The 22,438-nt window shown below is 35.5% G+C and overlaps 1 protein-coding gene across 1 annotated transcript in view; it reads left to right on the top strand.

Moving 5' to 3' along the window:
- Positions 1 to 22,438, top strand: part of LOC111415938 (neural cell adhesion molecule 1) — a 266,395-nt gene that overhangs the window by 134,038 nt on the left and 109,919 nt on the right. The window contains exon 2 of the mRNA XM_071197577.1: positions 21,081 to 21,213. Within this exon, the coding sequence (XP_071053678.1) occupies positions 21,081 to 21,213 (133 nt within the window). The remainder of the gene's footprint in view (positions 1 to 21,080; positions 21,214 to 22,438) is intronic.

Below are 22,438 nucleotides of genomic sequence, written 5' to 3'. Positions count from 1 at the left end.
GTTAGAAAAGAAACAACAAAACCCCTCACGTGCGAAGCTAATAGTGTCTTTGATCCGACTTCCGGTAATCTATTTCGGGTCCCGACGTTATAAGGGATGCGGCAGGTAAGCTCGGTTTGGGAAAGCAATTATTGCGGCGTGTTTGGAGAGGATGGGAAAAACTGTTCCATAGAAAAATTAGAAGATTAAGTACCTTTTACCGTAATTAGGGTCCTAACTCGCAACTTGTAAGGAAGAATTTGTTCGAGTTCTTTTAAGACTCTAAACGTATCTCTTTTAAAATTGACTTTAACATAATCTCCTTTTTATAATGCAGAATCTTAATCAACGTGCATTTAGAAATTCCTCTACGAGGTAAAATCGTCGTTTCGTATAGTTTGTTGGAGAATTAATCCTGGAATGGGAAAGTTTCATATTGCATGCGAGAAATTTTCAATACTAAAATAGTTTTGCTATAGGAGAAGTGCCGAACTTGTCTCCTCTCTCTCCTATTATAAGAAACATGGCCTTCATCGTCCCTTTGTTTACTCAACATGAATGCTGGAACTATAATGCGTCTGTTTGCACGAAGCTTATATATCGGCTTTCATAGAAAGGTTTACTTAAGGGCAAAATCAATTACTAAAGAACACAACAGAAATGATATAATAAACAATCGCTGAAGAAGTATCAATAAGTCGAGAATGAGACGTGCTCGTGTAGAAATCGTGACTGAAATTTGGTCGTAACAATCTTATTTCTTAATATTATCCAACTATTTATTAGAATAACATTAATAACTCAACACAATCTTAAAATTACAAACTCAAATTTCGTTTAGTTTAACAACTACCCGATAAAGTCTGGAGTGGAAAGGATTGAAGGAATATCCTAAACGATCATCCTTTATCGAGAGGGTCCTAATCTCTTTAGAAAAGTTTTTGAGAATCAAATCAGGGCAAAACAATAAAAAGTCGGAGTTATAATACGGGTTCTATGTCGTTTCAGTACTTCGTGTCAATATCGTTGAAAACTTTCAGCTCCGAATCGAAAAGTATTTTCTCATCGTATTCCCATCTATGCGGGAATTCTAATTTTGGAAAATAAATAAAAAATAATGATTATTTACCGACTTACGACCGATCTGACGCCAGACTTTTTCTAACGTCCGCTTCATTTTCCGAGAAGTAGAACGAAAACCTAATCTGTTGGAGCAGACGACTTCGCCACCCTGTTCTAACAAATAGCAGCGTCGCCACTTTTTTGTTCGCTTTCGGCCACCTAACGAAAGAAAAGAAACATGGATGAGAAGACAAAACGCAATTCGAACGTTGACAAATGACCGGGCAAACTTCATAGCCATATCGCTCGGTTTTCTGACGCCAAATAGTGCTTCCGGTGTGGAATCAATTTCAATCGTGTCAATTGTCCTTTCGACAAGCTCGGCCTCTCTGATAGTGTAAACATTCCGGCGCTTTCGACAGTTTGATTTATGAACTAGTTGCTATTAATTCAGTTAAAGTACTTCTAATTAACATTAATGGAATGAAAATGTACTATTTATATAAATTTATGTGAAAGAAATTATACAGGTGCTATTTTATCTACAAATTAAGATAAATTAATCAATCAAACAGTTATATTTCCAACAAGATAATAACATTCTAGTACACTATGTCGCGTGAACGGATGCATTGTATAAGGGTGGGATTTTGGACACTATTGATTTTGTGTCGGGTTGAAATTTTGTAAGTATAAGTAAGTAAAGGTTCAATTAGGGATGGAAATATGTTGCGATGGTGTTGAAGTTCTAAAAGTTATTGATTTGTATGGAGTCATGGTTGGGTTTAGGAGTTTAGATCTTTAGAAGGTTTGACGATGACATAAATCAGTTGAGTGAGATGAAATATGTTGAGTTATTGAAAACTATTGATAGTATCAACGAAAGGGGTTAATACATTAATGTTAGATGATGATGGAGTTAAATTTTAAAGGATGGAATTGTATCTATTTGAGATTTCAAAAAACTATGAATTCGGTAACGTCGAGTAGGGTTTAAGATTAGGATTAGATATTGATAGTATTAGGTTAATAATGAGAAAAGTCCGGATTGAGGTTTTGGAAATTAATTATTGAATTTTGGCAGTAAGAATATGAGGTCATGATGAAGTTGGAACATAAATGGAAGGATTGGTTTGCGAGGTTTGGTTGTTTGGATCTGTATACGATTTTTGGACACAAACTTAACTTCAAAAGTAAATCAATAATCAGCTAATTATCAACCTATTTCTTGAAGTTCTGAAAGGAACGTTTAAGTTCTAAAATCTTTCAAGCTTTTATAATTAAAAATTTTATAATTACTTTACAAATTTGATGATCAAATTATTGCTTCTCTTTTGCACCGCAATCAACAAACTTTAATGAGCTTTGATATTGTTTTTAGTATTTTCGGGACTACTGAGCATGAACATACTCTGATGTTTGTGGTTATCAAGTTTTTATTATAGATTAAGGCACTAAATCATAAAGCCTACTCATACTCATCTCGAACTCGATTCATATAATGGTAACTCATTTGCCACTCATATTTGCGTAATAAGTTTAGGCAATACTAGGAATAAATTAAAAGACTCCGTGATTTCAAAATACTCTTATAAGAAAGTTAAGACACTTGCGGAGCTATAATGTTTCAATGAATTGAGATACTATGATGATTGATATTTTAATTGAAAGTTTGATTAATAAGGAATACAACACAGTATTGATAGAACAATGTTTACAGACAATTTCAACATTATAAAGAACATAAGTTCACCTTGTAAAACCCATCCTACCTTTAACAATACACAGATAAATAATTTGAAGGATAAAATTAATCAACAAAACCTAATTATAACATTGGGTAACAACAACGCGAGTTTAGTCATTCTCTATAAATATACTTACATTGATAAGACATTGGAATTTTTTAAAGTTAAAAATATATTCAAGATTAAATCTGATCCCACCACGAAATACAACCACATATTAAAAAACTTTACTAAAAATAATTCTGAAGCACTGAAACCTTTTAACATTGACACTTTTAATACTTCCGTCATGAACCCACTGATATCTACAATGAAAAGTCTGATTAAGCTGCACAAGGAGGACAAAGGCATTAGACCCATTATTGGCAACAATATCACCCCAACTTTTAGAGTCGCTACAAGCATCCAAAAATTCCTCTACACAGTTTTTAAGAATAAGTTTCATTATAATATTTTAAATGCACAAGTTCTTATAAAAAAGACCAAAAACATAATCATTTCTAAGAAAACTAGACATGTCGTTTGATATCACGAATCTTTTGCCAATGTCCCTATAAAAGAGACAATTTCAATCATAAAGAAACACTTGATTGAAAGGCACACTGAATTGCAACTTAAATTTGAAAACATTTTAGTCCTATCCAAACTACTTGAGTTGGTATGTAGTCAGAATTCTTTTATGTTTAACAACCAATATTTTGAAATGACAGACAGTCATATCCCATATCGGGCATTTTAGCCGATATTTACGTATACAGGACATGCAGAATGTTTACTTTAGTGTATACAATAGAAAAATCAACAATATCATATATTAATAATAATAATAATAATTTGACAATCTGTTCAAAATATTATATTGGACAGACCGGACGAAATTTAAAAATTAGAGCCAAAGAACATCTAAGCAAGACCTCTTCTACATTTCACAGACATCTGAAAGCTGAAAACCATAAATCTAATCCTGACAATATACAATTAATAAAGAGGAACACAAATCCCGGGAAGTAGACCTGATAGAGGAATTCGAAATTATTAAACATAAGAAACTATGGAGTCACAGTCACGTTTAAAACATATAAAAACGTGATGAAAATATAAAAAGTTTAATAATTTTTAAAATATTCATGGTATGGGGCAGCAGCTATGCCATTACTGAACCAAGGCTGTTGAAGAATGACTTCTCAATAGACTTGGCACCACATACTTACAGGCGACAACCAGATTTTGTTTAATCGACTGTAACACTATCGTGTGTAAGGGAAGGAGATGTATGGCAAGTTCTGTAAAACCAAAGAAATTTGCTCTTTGCCGAAGTTATCGCCAACCTTCATTACTGGCGGTGGCACCTTAAGAACAAGAGATAGCTAGGTCGGATTACTAAGAAATGATAAAATCGTAAGTACAGTTGAGAAACATTAAGAATGAGATAACCTGATTCTTGTATTAAATTATTAAATGATTAAATGGTAATGTTGGTAGGTAATAATTTCAACTAATGTGATTTATACCAGGAAAGTGAGAACATAACCTTTCATATACGCCTTTACAGCAATATAGCTCCTCTAGAAATTCTTTTGCAGGTATAACTCTCGTTGGTTTGATTATAATCCGTCCATTAATTTGATACAATAGATCTTAAGGTTTCTCATTAAAGTATGAAACGATGTTTCTTCTGTTTCATTATCTACCTTCTTTGTGAATTCCAATAATTCATCATATTCTTCATTTAAACTTCTGATCTAAGCGCTGTCCATTTGCTAACTTGTCTGGTTACAGTATTACTCAGATTTCGGTTTGTTCATCGACATCTGGAACAGTACCATGTTTTAATCGGCTTGTATAATACGTTTTTGATGCATATATAATAACTAAAACTAAACATAAAGTGCAACTTCATCTTAATGCTCCCTCCTATTCCTCCTCGCCTTCATCACCTACGAGGTCTACTCTCTTCCCTCTCCCGCTTCACCCAGCACTCATTCCGATATCTCCCTCCTTCAAGGTCGTCATACTTCAGCATATGCTCAATTATCATCCATCATCCCCACACAATCTACAGATCTTCTCCTCATCCCCCATCCAATATTTATTCGCCTTCTCTTCATTTCCGCACCTAAATCGCGCAACCATACATTTTTCCTTTCCTCTACATTCCTCCATCAAATACCCCGGAATTTCCTCTGTTATTATGATCTTACACTTATTATTGTATCTCCCCTCTTTCACATGAGCACGCTGTTCCTGCTGTTCCACATCTATATTTCTACTCTCCAACTCCTTCCACAGTATTGAATCTTCCCTCCTCCTTTATTGTACTTCCTCTGTTGAGTAATCTGGTATAATATTCCCTTCTTTCTTGTTGTCCATACTTCCCCACTCCAGTCTTACTTACATTCTCCCAAAGTCTTAAAGTTGCTCCTCTGCTCCAGCCCATCCTCGTACATTATCGCCCTTCTGGCTCCTTCCACCCTCATCTTCTCCAGCTTCAACTCCTCTGTCACTCTATATCCCGGAGTCTCCTTGCTCAATCCCAGTATCCACTTCCAATATCTCTCCTGGATCTCCTCTACCATCTTTGTATGGTGGAGTGTGGGGGAGTGTTCCTTCCACCCCCATATTTCCGCTCCATACATTATCACACTCCTCGTTATTGGTACGAGTTATTTTCATTAATTTTTATAACAGAATATGGTCCGAAATCTTCATTATTTCATAAAATTTCGTTATATTTTTTCCTCAATATACCAGGTCAAAAGTTGTACTTTATCCGCTTGTTTCGCTTGCTTATTGTTTGATCTTTCTCCTGTAGGCTTTGGTACTAAGTTGTCATTGTAATTTTCTGTTTATCTGAAAAGTTGGAGTATTGCAGAAGCGATCAAAAGTGTTTCTTGTTCATGTGTAACCAAAGAATTATAGCAATTAAGTTCTGTGGCTTCGAAGGAAAATATTACTTCTTTATCTGTTTATAACGTTGTAATGATTCGAATAGCTTTAGTTTGGGTTTTTCGGCTCATCTGGAACTACTCTTGTTCTGCTTTCTCTATGATTATCCAATCCATTTTGTCCCAGTCATACTTGGATATTAACTCGAAAACTTTCCACTTTCCAGCTGTAGGTTCTTGAAGTTTTCTCATAGTACTCATAATAATGACGAATTATGTACACTCAAATCTATATTGGCCACCTTCTTCTTTTTTCATCAACCCATAAACAACCACTTATGAAACAAAATCAACCTTGATCAATCTTGAACAAACTTGAAGTGATAAACTTTGGAAAATTAGCTAATATTTAGATCCAAATTAGATTCGGTGCTAATTAAACGTTTAATTGAACAAAAAGAAACAAATGGCTGTAAATTATCCGGGGAACGTAAATAATACCAAACATTTTCGGTAAAAGTAATAATGGAACAATGACAAATGCAGTTATTTGACAATTAAACTTTGTAATCAACTTGATCGCTATGTTAATCTGAAGTAAACATTATGCGGACGCTCTGGAAATAATTACCACACATTTAATCCGGCGTATAATGGTTTTCATAAATCCCTTTGCGCATCGTTTCACTGCATCCATCACACGGTGCACGTCGGCCTCTACATGTGTGTTTACTTGTAGCGAGGCTGACAACCGCGTCGAGTGAGGCGACATCGGCACCCGGCCGTTTCGCGAACTAGGTTAGTTTGTTGAATTTAATTCAAACTAATATTACGAACTAAATTGATAAAACGGCTGCGCGGCCGTGTTACGCTTATTGCTATGCTGTTGTACTTTCCGGGAGTTTATATTGCGTCGGAACGTTCACAAAGCGCTGCGCGATTGTGCTCAACTGCGAAATTTAATTTTACACGTAGCCGCTTCGGATTTCCTCTCGTCAGGGATTTTCAAAAATCGCTCTCCTCGGTCTAAATATTAAACACTAAATTGTTTTACAGATTCATTCAGCTGTGTTAAAATTAAAGCAACAATTATGAAATTCTTTATTTAAAATGTAAATGTTGCTGGTGATTACTTTTACATTCAGCTTGGATCAATAATTTGCAAGTGTGTGCCGCAAAATTATCATAAAACAAATAAATATCCTACTTGGTTCTCTGCATCAACAATTCGTACTATCCGAGAAAAGAACCGTATGCACAAGAAATGGAAGCGTTATGGAAATCTTGGATTACTTAACATTCTCTCTATTGCGGGGTCGTTCTAAATTTTTAATCGATATAGATTATAAGAACTACATTGATCGCACACAGGCTTTTGTGGTGTCGGATTCTAAACAGTTCTGCGCTTATGTTAGACGTCCCAAAGGGAAGCCTGGTATTCCCGCTGAGTGAGTCATAATGACGAGACGGCTACTGACGAGGATAGTATTTGCTCAATATTTGCAAATTATTTTGCGTCTGTTTTTACTCAACCCGCAGCCTATATACCTGTCTCCGATGAGGAGATTGGTACTGGAGCTGGCACTGTTGTCCAGAACTTTTAGTATGGCTGATATTGAACTTGCACTTAGTCAAGTGTCGCCCAACAAGGGTCCTGGTTCTGATGGCATTCCATCAATTCTGATTATACATTGTGCTACTGCTTTTTCCATACCTCTTCAAATAATTTTTAATATGTCCATAAAGGCTGGAATTTTTCCCGTGGCTTGGAAGCGCGCCAATGTTGTACTAATTCACAAATCTGGTGATCATAGCTTAGCCGCTAATTACCACCCAATTTCCATCTTACCGTTGTTTAGTAAGGTATTCGAAAAGCTGATATACTCAAGAGTGTTTTTTTAGTTAAAAAATATTCTTCATGTAAACCAACATGGCTTCTTTCAGGGTCGATCTGTGGAAACGAACATGATTGAGTATACGGATCTCCTTTTGTCTTCTATGGATAATAATGTTCAAGTAGATGCAATATATACGGATTTTAGCAAAGCATTCGACAGGATTGACAGGATTAGTGCGTATTGGCGTTGCGGGCTCTCTGTTAGACTAATTTGCTTCCTATGTCTCGGGACGAGATTTCGTCGTTCGGATTGGCGGGTTCTTTTCACGGTCATTTTCAATTACATCTGGTGTACCTCAGGGCAGTCACCTTGGTCCTCTTTTATTCCTTATTTATATTAACGATATTTTTGCCTCTTTTTCCCATTGTTGCTGTCTCATGTACGCCGATGATCTTAAAATATTCATGTCTATAAGTTGTCTGAGTTGTATAAGTTGTACGACTGTGCTAAACTGCAGAGCGACCATGATGATTTGTACAGGTATTGCTTTGATAACTACCTTACACTATCGTATCACACTTGATCAAAAATAGAGCGTACAGAATGCCAGGATTTGTAATGCGATGTTGTGTCAATTTTACGGATCCTCTTGCGATCATTAACATTTACAATGCTTTTATTAATAGCTTGCTGAACTTTGGCAGCAGTATTTGGAATCCTATATACTCTTCGTATATTGAGAAACTAGAGAAAATTCAGAAGAAATTTTTAAAAAATCCTGTCAAATTTACGTTGATTACAATTCCGCGTGTAGATTGTGTGGCTTGCTTACCATCCGTCAGCGAAGATTGCCTACCGACGCCCTGTTCCTCTATAAGTTGTTAAATGGTCTCTGCGATTCTCCTTATCTTTTTTGTCACGTGTCGACCTTCATGTCCCTCCTCGCCAGCTCCGGTATGATTTTCTTTTTTATGTTCCTGCCCCCTCGCACACAGAAACTCTCCAATTATTAGAATGGAGAGAATGGTGGACCGTCTCGGCATAGATTTATTCGGGTATAGTAGATTGGGGTATAAATCTCTGACCTGTAACGTTATTGTGACGTCTAACAATTTGATGATATAGCAAATTATGATGTTTATTCAAAGTTATTTTTAGTTTCGGAATTCACTTTGTTTTTTCTTTTTCTTTTTATTATTATTGTTCATTATTTAGTTTTATTTTACTGTCTTTATATATATGTAAATATATCTCGACGTTGATTGGTGTTTAATGCAATTAACATGTACTTGTACTACATGTACGAATAAAAAAATAAATAAGAGATGGCGAAATTTATTTTAAATTGCATGTATGTAGTATTCGTCATCGTCCCAATACTAATCTTATTTCGTGTCTTATTGGAACTGTAATTCACTTAGAGAACCATCGGGGTAAGGTGAGAATCGGTTTACTTCCCCGTATTTATTGTCTAACCTTTCCAGGTACAAGTAGTAAAGTTCCCAGAGTAAAGTGGATTAGTATTTGGTCCAGTGCGTACGCGAACGTAATCTCGTGCGGACTTTCTCCTGTTGTGGTCATAAAAGCAATGGTAAGGGTCGGGTTGTAGCAAAGTTCGGTGCAATCAATCCGGACGTAAACATTTCTCGAACCGAGATTAAAGCACAACTATGTACGGGGATTCACAAATTTGAAGAACCTTCATTATGACAATCGCATATACAGAGATTGGCTATATTTTGATGCGGGTTACTTCGAACAATGTGGAATATGCGATCTCTCGATGTGTATTGATGGTGTTCGTTAGAGTTAGTGATTAATCGCACGTTAATGGACATCGCCCGATATGCAGTTCGCAACCGAACCGTTCATTAGTAGCCCTATTTACCAAACGATATTACATCTTTTGTATAGCGTTAACGAAATTTTCCGAACTCTTAAACTTAACGGTCCTGTAACGGAGTTTTCCGCCATTAACAAGTTAGTTACAATTGAGTATTAAGATTAAAATGAGGCAGTCTTGAAGACGAAGTCATAACGCAATTTGCACGAACAACAATAAGGCACTATCTGACGACTAACTCGCAAGCGTCTTATATTCGAACTTTTCAAATTAACTCTACAGATGTAACGAAATAAAAACTTCCCGCGAGACAGCGCTTCGTTCGCCCGTAAGGGGCAACTTCCATGGTGTGGCACTCGAACTGAATACCGAGCGCTATTAAGCCCAAATTAGAACTTTAAATATTCAAAGGCCGCCGAGATGCCTTAAAAAAAGTTACTCTAAGAAGAATTACATGACAAACAATACAATGAAAAACATGATCCATTAACCTCGAAAAAATCTGCATTTGTTATGCTATACCTAGAGCTTTTCGTTTTTCATTTATTTTAATTTTCATTTTTAAAATAATAACGCGTTATTTTATGTATGTTAAATTGAAACTTAAAGATTCTAGTTTATGATATGATATAAAATTACAAGACAATATTATTGTAATTTCCAGGAAAAATTAGAGAGATATAATCATTTATTGGCTACCGACCGTAAGCTCATTAGGCCCTGGTCTTTCCGCCTTTACAAAAGTATTTATAAATAATATTCGCGTATATAACAGAAATTATGAATAATAATTGTAATTATTTATACATAAATGTATTTAAAGTATATAATTTTACACACCTTCTTCCATTTCCATAATAAGTGCTTCGTATATTGTCCAGCGTCTACCGTCGACACCTTTTTCTGCTCTTTTTAAGCACATTTTGTCCAATGTCTGCCTGTTGTACTTTTTATTGATAAATTTCTTATTTAGGTCTTCGTGCTTTAGTAGTATTGTGTTTATTTGTGTTCAAACATATAAATCTTCATTACTTATACAGGGTGTTTCATTAACAATGAGAAACATTTTAACTGGTGATACTACGTGTCAAATAACGACCATTAACTAAAAATAGACTTATTCAAAATCGCATCGTTTTCGAGATGAAGGTCTTCAAATTTCCAGAAAAAAAATCATTTTCCATCTTTAAAAAATGAAAAAAATTTAGAATTGTCATTATAGCACAATTTTTCGATTCTTCAATACTTCCTATGTAAACAATATATTATGTATTCATCCTTCGTAACGATTAAGTTATTATTTTTCGAGATATTTAAAGTTAAATGAAATTCTTATTATTATTTATTTTATATTGTACAAAATTTAGAAAACACTTAACAAATGTTCAATGTGACCCCCATTAACCTCAATAAGTTTAGTAATTCTTTCGCTAAAGGATTTTCTAACTTTAAAAAATATGTTTGGATGGTTGGCAACAAAATGAGCAGAATTGACTATTTGCTGCCATAGTTGCCATAGTTAGCATAGAAATTGCTGATCTAGATAGTTTCGTACCATCAGAGGATAATCAGGGGGTGCTCCATCTTGCATGAACCACATATTTCTCCTTTGGTTAAGTGGAAGTTCTCCTAGCTCGTTGAAAAGTGAAGTTTGCAGAAACTCCAAATACGAGTTACCATTCATATTTGCTGGAAATTCATAAGGACCAAACAGACTATCTGCAAAAATACCTCACTATACATTTATCTCAAATTCTTGTTGAAAATATGATTTTTGGAATAGATGGGGATTTTCAATATCCCAACTGTCGGTAAAAATAATGTTTGTAATAAAATTGCCATTTTCATTTTTTCTATTTAATATCCACTGAGCAAAATTTAATCGTGAAGGATAATCTTTAGGCAATAATTTTTGCACGGATAAAGTGGTAAGGCTGTAGATTTTGTTGTTTCAGTAATCGAAGAACTGTTGGGTAGCTTACTCCAGTCATTGCTGATAAACGCCGAGTGCTTAGTTCAGGATTATCAGCGATTCGCACTAAAACGTCGTCCTGCTGATCAATACTCAAATTTGTAGGTCGTCCCACATCATTTTTGGACTTAAATTATCCAGTTTCTCCTAATCGACTAAAAATGTTACTGAAAGTTTTGCGACTAGGTTGAACTCTGTTTCGATACATGGCTTGATATCTTCGAGCAGCAGCAAGGCAGAAATAATTTTCTTGTACATAAACACAAAGTATATCTCGCATTTCAAGATTAGAATAATTGTTATGACGTGGCATTTTCATTTAATCAACTTGTTAAATTTGTCAACTATGAGAAACAAATAATGATAATCAACAAATGCATAAACTGACAACATCCTACTAGATCGAAACGATTAATTCAGACCAGAGCCAAATACACAATACCTGAACTTATTTTTAATATGTCGTACCCCTTAATACCATGAACGCATTATCATTTATCTAAATGATATGCATTAAAGTGGCGTTTACCGATCGTGATATTGTAAATAAATGTAATAATCAGTTTATTTGTCATAAGTTGTTTTTTAAATTTTGTTTATTATTAATTAAGCCAGTGACGTAGAATTTGGGTGTTAGGCTACCCGGATTTTTGCTGTTTAAACTATTTTTAGTCACAAATCCTTCCGAACTTTCTGTTTTTCTCGAAAACCAAGTATAACACCAAGTTTCTACAAGAGGACCTTATTTTTGGCATTTTAAATGGCCTATTAGGTGATGCTAATTTCGTGCTTGTAAATCGAAAAACAAAAAAGTTTTATTAGTGTTAACACAAGGGGATATTTTTATCTCCTTGCTGAAATTTTGCTGATTTCGGAAAATTCCACCACAAGAAGCATGTAATAATACTAAATCGCCATGCCAAATTTTATTTCCATCGTACAAGTAGATTAGCTTAAAGATGGAACTTTGAAGACCTCCATCTCGAAAACGGTGCGATTTTGAATAAGGCTATTTTTGGACAATGGTCATTATTTGACACGTAGTATCTCCAGTTAAAATATTTCCCTTTATTAATGAAACACCCTGTATGTATTGTGCAGAGGATTTTGTCCATAGTCTAAACTGGCCTGCATATGGCTGGTGTATCCCTTCATTTTTGTTCGGAAGTACTTGGCTCTTCTGATTGCGCTGACCTCTTTCGGTTTTGTAGTGCTGCGATAATTTTAGGACATTATCCAAAATTATTCCCAAGTATTTAACCGATGGAGATGGTTTAATGCATAAGTTGTCCGTATTCACTATTGGAGATTTATTACATATGCGGTAGTTTGGAATCATGACTTGGAATTTTCCTGAATTGGGAGTAAGTCTCCATTTATGTAACCATTTCAATACCCGGAGGAAGAGACTATATAGGTTTGCTGTGGCTTTGTTCAAAGGGTTGCTATGTGAAATGAGTGTCGTGTCATCTGCATATTGCAAGATATACAGCTCAGGGTTGAAGTTGTTCGGAACTTCTGCGTAGATGTCGTAGCAGTATGTGTTGTTTAAGGTGGCAGAAAGGGGAGAACCCTGAAGGATGTTTAGGTGAGAAAGGGAAAGAAAATGGGTTATCAATCCTTACTTAAAGTGTTCTGTTTTTAAGAATTTGTCGTTTAAAGTAATCAAGTTTCTTTTCATACCCATTTTTCCATTCAGCCAAACTCTGTCAAACGCTTTGTAAATGTCCAGGAATCAAGTAAATGTTTTTTTGTTTGATTTGTAGTTTTGTTGGATGTTGTTTACTAGCGTAATTAATTGATGTTTAGTGAAGTTGTTTCGTTTGAAATAAAACTGTTAAAATGAAAAAGAGTTATTTGCGTATTTAAAGATTCGTTGGTGTGATTGATCTGTAACTTTTAGATAGATAATGATCAGAGTCGGATTTGGGGATCGCAATTATACTAATGGTTTTTTTTTGGACTTGTCTCGATTTTAAACAATAATTCATAGATTTTCGTATGACTTTGTGTGTGGTGGATTGAGGTTTGTTAATAGGTGGTTTGTTACTAGGTCTTTTCCTGGAGATGAGTTTTTTTGGTAATTGTAGATAATAAAGTGTTTTGTTAATCCTTCGCATTTTTTTTGTATTTGCTTAATATTCTTTATCTTTCAATATTAACGGAGGAATTATCCCACATTTGTGATATTTGGTAATTTTTTTGATTTGCTGCCAAAAGGTTCATCCTTGATCTTAGTTTATTTCTTTGCATAACTTCAACCACTGATCCCGTTGGAATATTCTGATCACCTTTTGAATCTGTTTATTAGCTTTGTTACATTCTGTGTTTCTGGCTGGATCCTTTGATTTGATGTAAGTACTCTCCTTATATTTTCCTTTTATTTTTTGGCTTATTGATGATCTCGCCTGGCAGGTGGTATTGAGGGTGTACGTGACAATTGATTTTGTGATTTTTAGTTGGAAGTCTGAGATGAGTCCACGTTTAGAGGCTCGTCCTGTATAGATCTTAAATAATTGTCCATGGCCTTGTTCACTTCTTCTAAGTTGGTACGTGTTAGATCGTATTTTGTTTTTTATTCACTTATCCAAGTGTTCATGAATTGATTTCGATGTTGAAAGACATACCCAGATGATCTGACATATTTTAGATTGTCCGGTGTGGTGTCATTGTTTCCCGACATTATGTGCATTGGGTTTGTGTACTGTTTTAGAAATTTGAGTTGTTCAGAAATGATTGAAGTTATTTTCTTTTTGTCTGGTTGAGGTTGAAGTCGCCAACTTTTTGTAGGGGAGAGTGAGGGTGGCAGTATACTAAGAAAATATGTAGCTGTTCGTCATTAAATTGGATAGAGCCGTGCAGGCTCTATTCGTTGTAAGGATAGGAAAAAATTATTAAACAAGCAATTGTCAAATTTATAATTTAGAAATGATACAAAATTTTAAGACCAAAAAACTTGTCGTTGACTTTTTGGCGGACACTGTATATGAATTATTCTAGATACGCGAAGGTACTCAAATATGAATAATAAACATTTTCAATTTTCTGCTCTCTTTGTTCTAAATACACAAAGGCGTTTTTCCATTAGTTATAGCTGTGTCAGAAGCGACGCACTTTAAAAAATAGTACCAAAATATGAATGTCTACTATAAAAAAAACAAGAATTTGACGCAAAGAGGAATAGCGAATTTCGACGTTCCAAGCGGTAATTTTCCACGAAACCGGAGATCACAGCGTTAATCTTGTAATTTCCTCAAAGCGCTTTCGTTCGTACGCGTAATTATATATCGCGAGCGAATTTTAATCACAGGCGGCTGCGGTCGAGGTCGCGAGTTAAATTAATGCACACAAAATTACAAGGCGCGTTTCGCAACTTCCACGTTAGATGGTGCTTCAGCTTCGGTGTATGTTCTTTGATTAAAAAAAAATAACTTAAAAGTTCGTAAATTTACGTACATTTTGTTACTCGTATTATGAATAAAATAAATTTAAAAAAAGTAAACGATAACATAGTGAATAAAATACGTAATATATTCCAGTATAAAATCTACAAACCCCGAGTTCAAAGCGAGCAGCAAATTCGTAGTCCACAATCTCGAACCTACTCAACCGCACGATGACCATTGCCGAGGGACCTGCGGGAATAGAAATCGCTGCCTTCCAGAATCGATCGATAAAAGGGTTCGGCATATTAAAATTCAGCCAGGTTCCATATTTCAGGCGTATACCGAAGCCGACCTCGCGAACTCTCGTGATCGTCCCAAAACACAGGTTACGTATGGTCACATAAATCAACGGGCGTCGGATACCCTTAGCATAAAAATTAGATGGCACAATGACCGGGCGCCGAAGCTTCCGTCCACCGCTAAAAATGTTAATACTATGGAAATGGCCGCTGACATAACAAACCTGAAATTTATGTTAGACTCGTTACATCTTGAGTTAGGGGACACTTCGTTACACTCCAATAATAACGAATTCCCAAGTGCTTTTATTTGTAATTGAATTATTTGAAATAATAATCATCATTGCGAAGTGCTTATGTATTCAAGCCGGCTTTATAATTGGATTTGTTAAGGGTGAAGTATCTTCAGTAAAGAAGATTAACATGTCTTGTCAGATAATTAATGTAATGATCACAATCGGCCCTTAGCTTGATTCTTATTTAACCGAAAATCTTTCAAATTGATTTAGGCCCGGTTGTACAATATACAGATAAATCTACCTGATAACTATTCGGCCGATAAACTTATCGGGAGAATAAAGATATTCGCTGTTGCAAAAACTGGTTTTGTCGGTAGGATTACTATCGGTGAAATAAGAGTCGGTTGGTGGTAGTTTTCCCCCATATCTAGTGATTTTTGTCGTGGGTTGATAACGCTAACGTCTTTATTTGAAGTTTGAATTATGATTTTGATAATAATAATTGTTTAAAAAAATTTTCACGACACACAACTGACACAACGTACATATAGGGTTAACGGTTAATGTTATAGGTTAACCTATGCAATAACCATACAACGTTTTTATATAAAAACCTTGGTAATCATAAATATCTGGCTGATAACTGTCTTATTGGTACCGCGGAGTACACGATAAGTTATCCTGCAGATAAGCTCACCGACAAAAGCATCCGTACATTGTAATACAGTACAAACTAACTTATCGGCGAAAAGTTAAAAACTAAGCAGAATCCAGAATTCAGAAATAAAAAATAATTCAGAATAGAGAGAAAGAAGAAGTCTGAAAGATGAAGAGTGTGAAAAAGCTATTAACGTTGATGGAACCAAAAGAAGGATGCCAAAAGGAAAGAAAGGAATATCCCAAACAAAGTCATAAAGAAAGAAGTTAGAAACCAACTAAAATGCAGAAATCTTGAATATAGTTGATTTTAATTTAGTGTTATATTCTTATAATAATGAAAGAATACAAGTAATTTCTTCATCGGGCACGACTAGAAGTGCAAAACCTTTCTTCTACTTTTGTTTCTGTTCAGTCTTTTTCTTTCATTACCAGTCTCTTCCATGTCTTTTCAGTCACTACTCTTCTTCCTTGCCGCCCAATGTCTTTCATACATTTGTTATATTTGTCTTGTATTTGTTTAGTTTCTTCTATTATCAAGTTCCTCTTCTTTCTCCCCAATCATTTTCCTCTTTTGTCAATCTCTATACAGTCTTTTTCTTCTACTCGCCTATTTCTCGTCTTTCCGGTATCAATTCAACCTCTATTTTCTATTGGCAGTCGCTTTCATGGCTTTTCAGTCTCTGTTCAATCCACATTCTTTCTGACCAACTCCTATCCTACTTCTCTGTTCAGTTCCTTCCTTAAATTACCAGTCTCTTCCGTATTTATCCAGTCTCTGATGAGTCTCCGTCCTTTTTGCCCATTGTATTTCTTATATTTATTGTCTTTGTTTACCCTCTTTCTTTTATTACCAATCATTTTCATATCTTTCCAGGCTCTGATAAGTTCCCCTCCTTTCTGCGTAATCTTTTTCCTCCCTTCCAGCGTCATTCAGTCTCCTTCTCGTCTTTTCGGTATTTAGTCGCCCTCTTTTCTGTCTAGTCTCTATTTAGTCTGTTTCTTTTATTACCGGTATCTTTCATGTTCTCTCTGCTAAGTTCCATTCCTTTCTGTCAAGTGTTTTTCTTATATCTTTTTTCTTTCATGTGTCTTCGTCTCTGTTCAATTTTCTGTCTGAGCAGCCTCTATTCTTTCTAGACCTTTCTAGTCTCTGCTGTGTTTCTTTTGTCTATTACTGGTTTTCTTAATGACTTTCAAGTCTCCGCTTAGTCCCCCTTATTTCTGACCTGTGTTTTCTCCTATTTACAGTTTTCTTTGTTAAGTATCTTCTTAACTAGTAATGTTTTTACTAGCTAATGTTATTTATTCTGTTTAAAATCATAAAGATATCTTTTATATTATATTTAGTTCCATCCTGTTCAAAGACTAAATTAATTCTAATCTTCTCACAGAAGAAAACCCGTCCAACTAAATGAGTTCTTATTACACTAATATAACTTAAAATTAATGTTAGCTATTTTAAAAAATAAATGCTTCCTGGCTAAAAAAATATTTCACATTCGAGCTGAACCAATATAACTTATTGGTCAAATATTGGTGTATTCATGTCAAAGCGTTTTGCGATGCCTTTATAATACACGAAATCCGGAAATATAAATGGAATTTATACTTTGAAAATGTATTGAAAATGCCTTAACTACATCAATCACTACATGAAGCATGTTTATTGAAACATTTTGCTTTATCAAACGTCGAGAGGTTCATATAATATTAATACTTAAATCTAAATAACATTATTTTCCAGGAATTTATTTTGATTTGAATTTTGGTCTGATTGCGTACAATCAATGATGACAAAGGTTACCATATTGGCTACAATTACTATAGTAGAGAGGAGTTAGTTGACAATAGGCTGTAGAATTCGTCCTCAGACTGTATCCGCCCACTAGTCAAGCAAATGGATTTCGCCTGGGAGGAAAAAACCTTTACACGTGCTAAACACGTATACATCGGTAACAACAGAATGCGGCCCCTCAAACTTCGCTCTATTTTCGTACACAATGGGCGCATTTACGAGAACGACCGCTGCCTACTAAAACGCAAATGATTCGCGAACATCTGTAAGAAACGTTATGTGGTCGTTTCAGGCGATATTGTTCCAGACGAAGTATAAAAATATTTTTGATATGAAATGATCGACACTATTGTAGGTAAAGCGTATTCAATAGTGTGTAATATTGGAATTAACATATATGGTAGTGCCGAAAATTGAATGTTGTGCATTCTCTTTTCGCGTAAATCAAATTCCGTCACGATTTCCAATAACGGGCAGGCGCCAGATAAAGGCAAATATGGGTGGAATTGAAAACATCCGCCGTTGCATTTATATATATGCATATGTATATGAGGTGAAGTTATTTTCGCAATGCGCATTCAATTACCGATATCGCGACCCGCTTAACGGGACATAATGCTTTACGCCTGGACAGTTTGTGATTGGAAAAATGAAATTTAAAATTGATGATTGAAAATGAGGCCAGGGAGTTTTCGAAACGACGCGCCGCGACGAGACTATGCGTCGGTTTGCGGCACGAATATCTCAAATTTATGACCTGGTCGTTCGCTCGTTGAACAGTGTAGAAATTCCAAGGGGAGGTTTACAATCTCGAAGATGTGGCGCGATTTCGCCACTCATCACTTGTACGCCGAATAAAAGGAATTTTCGTGGAATGTTGTTTGGCAACAGCTGTGTGCCAATATGTCAAGGAAACGCAACTTCAAATTCCGGCAAGAGAGAATCGTATCGGGTGCTCCTTCGTCACATATTGGAATTGGATCTTGAAATATTTCAAAATTCATTGTGGAAAGTTTGTACTAGAAAAAAGTTGCTTCTATCTCATTTATTGTGATAAAGTTATCTAGCAATTTACATTTCAAATTAAGGGTAAAAGGGCCTAATTTATGATGTCATATTGAGATTTAGGGGTTTTATGATGAAACTTTATAGGAAGAAATTTTGTAAGAAAATTGATGCTCATCCAGCCAATTATCGTGGATCTACCATTGGCAAAAGAAATGAGATAATTTATCGAATTTCTGAAGAAACAAGGCGATAAATTTATCATTGGAGTTGACTTTAATGTTAAGAATATAGCTTGGGGTTCAAGAACTTATGATTAGATTGTTACCTGTACAGGTAAATCTACGGTGATTACTCAGAGAACCCTCCCGGTTAATTTCCTCATAAAATAACCATAACTCGACCAAAACAGGTGTCCCACAACTACAAGTGCAATTACAGTAACAGGAAAAAGCTCGGACCACAATACATTAGCCAAATTACCGCTTACTGCTTTTGCTGTGTGCAAACTTTCCCCTCAACGCTAATTTCCCCCTATGATTTATACCGGCAGCATATCCTTGTTAGCGGCGTTAATTGCCACGGAATTGTTATGGGGCCGTTTCCTGCAAACAAAACTTTAATCCGAACAAAACAATTAGGGAAATTCGAAACGAATTTGGCCGAACGCTTCGAAAGCTCTTGGCAAACTTGGATTACCAATAGAAAAGAGAAATGAAATAATTTCAGTGGAAAAGAAGGTTACACCAGCTGAGTGGCACTATTTTATCCCTCTTTTTTCCTCTGAAGACTAATCGAAAGGAATTACCGTGGGGGAAACACGAAAAGGTAGCGCAAATATCTGCCTCAAAGATTACGGGGAATTCGAGAGCATCCATAGACGTCCAATAACCTCTCAAATCCTCTGCTTCCGCGTCTTATCAGTGTCGAACCTTTGCCTCTGACGAATTTACGGAGTGGAATCCAACAAATCGGATGACAGTGCCGCCTGTTGGAAGAATTCCGGCTTTTGGATCGTTGAGTTCCGGTTCCTAATTACCGAAATTCACCGGATTTATCGTCTCAATTTTTATGATTTCATTTGATTTACTATTACATATTAGAATGCTCATTTATGTATAAATTCATAACACTATGCATTTATAGCATCAAGTAATTGGCAAATTTTCTCCGATCAAACAACCTGATCCTAGCCGTTCAGTAAACAGTAATTATATCAAAACGGCAAACACGTAGCCGTATTTACAGTATATCTGGAAGTGAGCGACTCCAAGCCTCTGGCTTTAACCTAATATACACATATAGTAGATTCCATTTCCGTTAAATAACCGTTTGTTAAATATTGTCTAAAAATATATTACAAGATTAATATCTTTAATATTTAACAAAATGTTAAATTTGTTTTGTTGCAGAAATATAAACCGAACTTGAGGTGATTATAGTTTAAAAATTTTCTGACACAAGATGCTACGGCACCAGGAATTGAAAATCAAGCCGATTAGCGGCGTGACAGTTTATCGAGATAAGGGGCGGCTTAGCTCCCGCTTCATGGATTCTCTCGAAGGCGGCTGAGAGAAAATCCCCTGAATCTGATAAAAGTTCGATGATACCCGACCTGAGGTTGTCCGAACGGGGTTCCGAGAACTCCAATGAATATGAAAAAATGGGCACAGCTTTTTTCCCCTCACGGTCGGCAACCCTCGACCTATTTATCGCTCCTCGCAAATACGTTTCGGTGAAAAATTTAAAAGGCCCTTGTAAAACTCCCAAGTTCTGATTGCGATGATAAACGGCGCTACTTCACCTCCGCCCTTAGTTTGCTATAAGCGAGATATTACGGTAACGTATCCTGTCGGCCAAATCAAATTGCTTCCATTAAATTATTAAATTATTCAAGCCTTCCGCGCCGAGCCAATTTAGATTCCGTTTAGAGCTACTGTCGGTAACTAACATACCGTTAAATTATCGCCACCCTTTGAGGATTGATCCCATGGGGATGGGGGAGACTTTGGCGACACGCAAGAAACGTCCTTTTGGGCGTCAGGAGGCTAAGTAATCACCTCTTAAACGTCTCAAATGAATACCGAACGAGTGCCACCCCTTTTACCGAACAATTAAATTATAATTTATTGATGGGACCATCACCCCTTATACTTTTCCTTAGGGAAAATCCCATTCGCCTTTAGCTTAATTAGCAGTTTTCGTGTGGTAACTTTTGTTTAATTTCGAAGATACGAAATGTTGATGATAATTTTTCATTAAAACTTAGTTATTAGTATAGCGTAATTTCCTACAATTATGTAATGAGTATTATAATTCAATGGGAGTTAGTAATTCCTTTAAAGCCACACCGTTTTGCTTTGTTGCAGTCGGTTATTCGTATGTGGATGCTGTTTGGAATAAGGGAGCCGCTCTTCCGTGTGACATCGAACCCCACATCAGAGAGGATAGAGTGTATATGGTATTATGGTATCGAGATAACGTCGCTAAACCAATATACAGGTATGTGTGTTGATTCATAATAATAACAAATTAAAATTTACGATTTGTAATACAGATTGAATTCATAATTCCTTCCATTCTATGTTTGAAATCATTTTTAGTTACATTACAATTATATTTTGTGATTTTTACTATTTATTTATTCATCTATAGGTCCATCAATTTATCGCAAATTAAATTTATATATGTATGTATAATACAATGAGTGGTGTCTAAAGTGTGTTGTATTTGTACGTGAGCATGTATGTAATGCGATCATGTATACCATGTATTGACTACGACCGAGGAATGTAATAATCACCGGGTAACTCAAAGATAATGAGGTTGAAGATCGTGTTAAGGATATCGAGTAATATTAAAAAACTTTAAACATATAGTTACATGTACGTTGGCACTCTGGAAGCCAATTTATGGGAAGATGAACGCCCTCCTCCTGCCGGCGAAGTAACATATTTTTGTAAATACGTTTTTGTAATTCGCGACGGTAATGAAAGCTATTACAGTACTCAAACGGGTGCGGGGTAATTTCTATTTTCAAGTATTACGGTGTTACCAACTGCGACATACCTATTTCCCTACATTGTCAAAATTTATTTTATTTTTGTTAAAAAGGAGAATAAAAATTCTCGTGGCTTCGCCACTCGTTTTTCAACTTGAATTCGTGCATTTCAAGTGTGTCTTACGAAACTAGTTTTTTAATATATTATTACACAACTATTCTTGGAAAATGCAAATAATCCATTTTTTACCCAATTTCGTTTTTTCCTAGGTATGGTTCAGATTGCATCAAATACCCAAAAGGTTCGCAAAGACCACATCTTGTAACTATATCGTATCGGCTTTCCTTTTAAAAATTGTTTTTCTCTCTGCTCGCTAAAGTATGAAACCATAATTTCATCAATATTCAGCCTTTCTTGGAGTTCTGAGTATTTCAAAAATTTTGAATCAAGCATTTGCATCAATTCTCGTAGTTTTGCAAATTTGTCGCCCGGAGTAAGGTTATTATTATCTCCACAGTGGAGATATCTTTTTTATCACTTTGAATCTATTTCTTCTCATAGAATTTACTAGTGCCATATTGTAAGATCCTGTTCCTAGCTCCCATCACATTTTACATCCAGGAACCACACAATAGACAGATAATAGTAGTATGGCCAAAAAACAATTTATTTCTTCATTGGAGACTCGGAAATTAAGTTCACCCTTTTGCTGTGCGTCGTCATTT

This window comes from Onthophagus taurus, chromosome 7, assembly GCF_036711975.1.
Source record: "Onthophagus taurus isolate NC chromosome 7, IU_Otau_3.0, whole genome shotgun sequence".
Classification (NCBI taxonomy): Eukaryota; Metazoa; Arthropoda; class Insecta; order Coleoptera; family Scarabaeidae; genus Onthophagus; species Onthophagus taurus.
Note: the sequence above shows the minus strand (reverse complement) of the source record. Positions and strands in the feature narration are given on the sequence as shown.